Raw genomic sequence first — 5,985 nt, 5'->3', positions numbered from 1 at the left:
ACAGGCATGCGCTACCACACCTGGCTGATTTTTTGATTTTTTGTAGAGATGAGGTCTCGCGGAATTTATCTTTTTAACCTCTTAGACAGTTTCTTTTCCTCACTGATGAACTTCAAGTTATAAAAACGCTAGCCTTCCCTCAAAGTTTTTCCCATTTACAATGAACCAGCTCTGCATATGAACCATAATAACGAATTTCCACTCTTCTGGACATCTTATTTCACACATTTCAAGAAGCATACTGAGAAAGTTATATATTTGCTATCTAGATATAAGGAAAGAAAACACAATATTGGGGGGAAGATTTACCTTTATTTTTTTAAAAAACCAAACTACTAGGAAAATATATCACAGCCTGGATACAGCAAACAGACAGGCTCTATGATCATTTCAAGTAATAAGTTGGTAAAAAGACAATTAAGTTGCTATCAAAATGATAAGGTACCACGCTGGGCATATTGCAACATGCAACATTGCATGCTGCAAAGGCCTCGGGCAAAAATGGTATTTGGTAATAGGGGGGCTGTCCCTCCTTTGTTCTAAAGGAGTCACAGCTTGTCCTAGTCCAAATTGTTTACTTTTTCTCTCTTGAATTTGCCATTGCTGGGCAGTTGCCTCAATGCAATTGTGTTAATTCAGGGGACTGGGTTAGCCCAGCTGGGTTTAGGCTTTCGTTCCATTCTGTTTGATAAAAAACAGGTTTTTTCAAATCTGGTACTTCACAACTTTCTTATAATCTAGTAGCTAACAGTTCTTCTTTTACTGTTCATTCCCAGATACGGATCTGTTATCACAATTAAAACGCCATTTCTCTTCAATGTGGCAATGGTTACTGCCAGACTGTCCTGTAATGTACTTATTTCTTATGCAAATGCTTGTATTTGACAAATAGTGGATTAGAACACAAGAGAAATGTGTGTGTGCTAGTCCAGAGTTCTAGTCCTTATTTATGATGTTATTTTGGCAAGTCACATATTTTGCCTGAGTTTCAGTTTATTATCTTTAAAATTGAGTTCATATGTGTCCGTGCCTATTGAATAGGGCTCTCGTGAGTAGCAGGATAAAGTTTAAACTCTTTAGAGTATTGTATGAGAATTTTATATTGGCGACTCAGCCTCTTTTACATCAGGGCTCAGCCTCTTTTATTACCTTTAATCTCTTCTCCTGCCACGTACCCCTCCCCCAACCTCTGGGCATTGCTTAACTCTAGCTGTACTAGATTTTTAGAACTTCTCCAAACAGGTCATGAACTCTCACTATATCTTTGTCTCAACTATTTTCCTTTCAGGGTTTACCTAAAACATGCCTGCTTCTGTTATGTCTTTCCTGTGCGCCACCGTCTGACAGTATTAGCTGTCCTGTCATCTGCTTCCATAGCACTTGCACTTCCCTTTGTTACAAGACCTATCCTTTGTATAATGACCACTTGTTTACACACTTATCCCTGTTAGAAATCTGAAGTGTTGGCTGGGCTGGATGGCTTAGCTCATAATCCCAGCACTTCTGGAGGCCGAGGTGAGTGGATTGCCTGAGTCCACGGGTTTGAGACCAGTTCGGGCAACTTGACGAAATCTCATCTCTACAATAAAAAATAAAAAATTAGCCAGGCGTGGTAGCTTGTGCCTATAGTTCCGGCTACTTGGAAGGCTGAGGTGGAAGGATCGATCGCCAGAGCCCGGCAGGTTGATGCTGGGGTGGCTGTGAGTGTGCCATGGCACTCCAGCAGTGAGACTCCAACTCAAAAAAAAAGAAAAGAAAACAAGTGTTTTAGGGCAAAGACTGTCTTATCTTCTATCTTATTAACTTCTGCTCTTTATTATTTACCTATTTACTTCCTTATATTTTCTGTAGTTTTGATTGCTTGTTCACCCCAACATGTTGAGACAGGTGAATATTTTCTTTCTTTCCTCTTTTTAAAAAAAATATTTATTTTATTTTTTATTTTTTGAGTTGGAATCTCACTCTGTCCCCCAGGCTGGAGTGTAGCAGCATGATCATGGCTCACCACAGACTTGTCTTCCTGGGCTAGGTGGTCTTTCCACCTCAGACTCCTGAGTAACTGGGTCTGCAGGTGTACGCCACCATGATTGGCTAATTTTTAGATTTTTTGCACAGATGAGGCCTCACTGTCTTGCCCAGGCTGGCCATGAACTCCTGACCTCAAGCGTTACTCCTGCTTCGGCCTCCCAAAGTACTAGGATTACAGGCGTGAGCCACCATGCCTGACTTCCTTTGTCCTTTTGTGACTACTTTATTTCCTTAGCATATTGTCCTCACAGTTCATCCATAGTGTGGCATGTGTCAGTTTCTTTTCTTTGTATGCATAGTCCATTGTGTATAATATTCCATTGTATCTGTGTACCGCATCAAAAAGAATAAAATACTGAGGAATTAACCAAGGAAAATGAATAGTATAAAACATAGCTGGAAAAAATTAAAGGAGACATGAATAAATGGAAAGACATCCCATGCTCATGAATTGTAAGACTTAATATTGCTGAAATGTCAATGGTACCAAAGTAATCTATAGATTCAGTGACGTCCCAATCAAAATCCCAATGTTATTTTTTTGTCGACGTTCTTTCTTTTTTTTGAGATAGTCTTGCTCTTTCACCCAGGCTCTAGGGTACAGTGGTGAGATCATGGTTCACTGCAGCCTCAAACTTCTCAAGTGATCTTTTCACTTTAGCCTCCCAAGTAGCTAGAACTACAGGCTCGTACCACCTTGGTTGGCTAATTTTGTTTTTGTTTTTTTTAGAGATGAAGTCTTGCTTTGTTGCCCAGGCTGGTTTCGAGCCCCTGGCCTCAAATAATCCTTCTACCTTGGCCTCCCAAAGTGCCAGGATTACAGGTGTAAACTACCACACCTGACCTGGCTTTCTTTTAATTAGAACATTTAGACCATTTATTTTTCACTTAATGATTGATAATTTGGGTTTATATCTCTCATTATTTGATTTCTATTTGTCTTGCTGATGTTCTGTTCTTTTCCCCCCTTTATTGGATTATTTTTCATTATTTTTCTTCTATTAATTTTGTAATTTTATTGGTCTATTGTCTGCTTTCACCCTCTATCTAGAGCCACTAGTTTATCACATGCATCACCGAGGCCTCTCTCCTAGCCATGTCTACATGGTTCTCAGACACTCTAGAGAGAGAGCAATTAACTCTTTTTTGGAGGGTATTTCATGTCAGGTAGTGAGGTCAGTAAAAATTGAGCTCTAGTAAAAATTGTTACTTATACCTCTTCCAAGGCCCATGAAAAGACCTTAGAACACTTGAGCATTTCATTTACCCCCTTCCTAACGCATATGTTAGATATTTTAATCTACATGTATTTTAAACCCAAGGAACTGATATTGTAAGTTTATGTTGTCCTTATTAATTTGGACTTGCCCGTATATTTACCTTTTTTCCCCCATCCTGCTTGTTTCCTCAGTTTTCTGGGATAATTTACTTTCTCTTTAAAGACCACTTTATTGGTTTTCTTTGCTACAGCTGTCTTTATTTTGCCTTCTTTTTTGTTTTGATTTTTTTTTTTTTTTTTTGAGTTGGAGTCTCACTCTGTCGCCCAGACCAGAGTGCAGTGGCTGCTCCTGGTCACCGCAGCCTTGACCTGCTGGGCTCTGGTGATCCTTCTGCCTCAGCCTTCCAAGTAGCCGGAACTACAGGTGCGCGCTACCACGCCCATCTAATTTTTTGATTTATTGTAGAGATGAGGTCTCGCCTGCCCAAGCGGGTCTCAAACCCATGGGCTCAGGTGTTTTGAAATTTTTACTGTGGCCTGGCATGGTGGCTCATGCCTATAATCTCAGCCCTTTGGGAGGCAGAGGAAAGAGGATTGCCTGAGCCCAGGGATTTGAGACCATCGTCTCTACAATAATCAAAACATTAGATGGATATGGTGGTATGAGCCTGGAGTTCTTTTAACTTATTTTTAATTTAAAACTATAAATTTTGGTAAAATATGTATGACATTAAATTTACCATGTTAACTGTTTTTAAGTGTACAGTTCAGTAGGGACTAGTCTACTGACCCTCATGCAAGTAGAGTCGTATCGTATTTCTCCTTTTGTGGTGACTTATTTCACCTGGCATAGTGTCCTCAAGGTTCACCTTTGTTTAGCTTGCTCAGTACTCGGTATAGTTTAGCTGTTGTTTTCTGCAGTTGTGGTTTATCAGTTTTATTTTTTGTGTTTTGAGTTGAAGTCTTATTCTGTCTCTCAGACTGAAGTGCAGTGGCATCATGGCTCACCGCGGCCTTGACCTCCTGGGCTTAGGTGATCCTTGTGCCTCAGCCTCCTGAGTAGCTGGGACTACAGGTGAATACTACCATGCCCAACTGATTTTTTTTTTTTTGGCTAGAGACAGTGTCTTGCTATGCTTCCCAAGCTGATCTCAAAGTCCTGGGCTGAAACAGTTCTCTTGCCTTAGCCTTCCAACTTGCTGGGATTACAGGTGTGAGACACCGGCACCTGGCCCTGTTGGCCTTATAGATTCAAACATGCTGTTGCATTTGCTGATTGAAGTCCTAAGTTTAAAGTTTAATTTGTCCGTTCCCAAAGACATCTCCTCCTCCAGTGGTGTCTGATATGTTTTCATTGCACACTGTGTTTGCTTGCTGAAAAATGGAGCATTGCCTCTGTCATCATTTGTTACTCATTTGGTTTTTCTTGTTCCGCTAGGACCCTGGTTAGGAGTAGAATGGGACAATGCCGAGAGAGGAAAGCATGATGGCAGCCACGAAGGGACTGTGTATTTTAAATGCAGGTAACTCTTCATTATGAGTTTGGCATGGTCACTTAGTCAAAGTAATATTTAATAGCTGCATAAAGAGGGATGGAGAGGAAGAAACGTTTGGCTTATAGAGGAGTTACAATGTAGAATTTGTTTTATTCTAAAAAGGTAGTTCTTTGATTTGTGGCTTAGTTATTGCTGTTGTAGCTTTTTACTCTTTTTAAAAATCATTTTCTGACCTTACAGATAGGGTTACTTTTTTTGTTTTTGATAGTTTTTAAATTGGATGAATGTTAATCTTTCTAGTTGATTCATTAACAATTTGCAATTCATTAAGTCAATAATGAAAAAGAGAAAGAGCTTAGATATCCAGCAATCAGGAATTCATTACACAAAATACAGAACATCTTAATAGTGGAATGCTGAACCAACATTTAAGAAATCTCTTATTATAGACTGAGTTACACATTATATTGCATTCTTTTTTTTTTTTTTGAGTTGGAGTCTCACTCTGTCACCCAGACTGGAGTGCAGTGGCCACTCCCGGCCACCGCAGCCTCTACCTGCTGGGCTCCAGCGATCCTTCCACCTCAGCTTTCCAAGTAGCTGGAACTACAGGCGCGTGCTGCCACACCTGGCTAATTTTTTGATTTATTGTAGAGATGAGGTCTTACCAAGTTGCCCAGGCGGGTCTCGAACCCGCGGGCTCAGGCAATCCACTCACCTCAGCCTCCCAAGGCGCGGGATATATTGCATTTCTATTAATATTTTTGACTGCTTGATGTCAGGGAAACTGCATGAAACTCTGAAAAGGGTGGGGTGCTTTTCAGGTTGGGCCTGTCTTTTAAATTATTTTGTTGTTGATTTTCCTTAGTTTTCAGTTTCTCAAAAGGATATCTTATCATTAAATTGTTTTTCCATAAGTGTGATAGAAGGAACACAATACGACCTGAAAATCAGAAGACCTCTTATCTGCTTTTTATTTTTAATTTTTATTGTTTGAGTTCAAGTCTCATTCTTTTTTTTTTTTTTGGGTTGGAGTCTCACTCTGTTGCCCAGACTGGAGTGCAGTGGCTGCTCCTGGTCACTGCAGTCTCGACCTGCTGGCCTCCGGTGATCCTTCCGCCTCTGGCGATCCTTCCACCTCAGCCTTCCAAGTAGCTGGAACTACAGGCATGCGCTACCATGCCCGGCTAATTTTTTGATTTATTGTAGAGATGAGGTCTTGCCAAGTGCCCAGGTGGGTCT

General features: G+C 40.5%; 1 protein-coding gene across 1 annotated transcript in view; it reads left to right on the top strand.

Moving 5' to 3' along the window:
* LOC103272398 (tubulin-specific chaperone E-like) overlaps nucleotides 1-5,985 on the top strand; it is a 65,215-nt gene that overhangs the window by 14,949 nt on the left and 44,281 nt on the right. Inside the window, 1 exon segment of the mRNA XM_021718510.1 lies at nucleotides 4,686-4,770. Within this exon segment, the coding sequence (XP_021574185.1) occupies nucleotides 4,686-4,770 (85 nt within the window).

The sequence above is a fragment of the Carlito syrichta genome, unplaced genomic scaffold, assembly GCF_000164805.1.
Source record: "Carlito syrichta isolate Samal-C Ts95f unplaced genomic scaffold, Tarsius_syrichta-2.0.1 Scaffold312429, whole genome shotgun sequence".
In the NCBI taxonomy this organism is placed as follows: domain Eukaryota; kingdom Metazoa; phylum Chordata; class Mammalia; order Primates; family Tarsiidae; genus Carlito; species Carlito syrichta.
The sequence above is the reverse complement of the archived record's forward strand: the minus strand, read 5'-3'. Positions and strand labels throughout refer to the sequence as shown.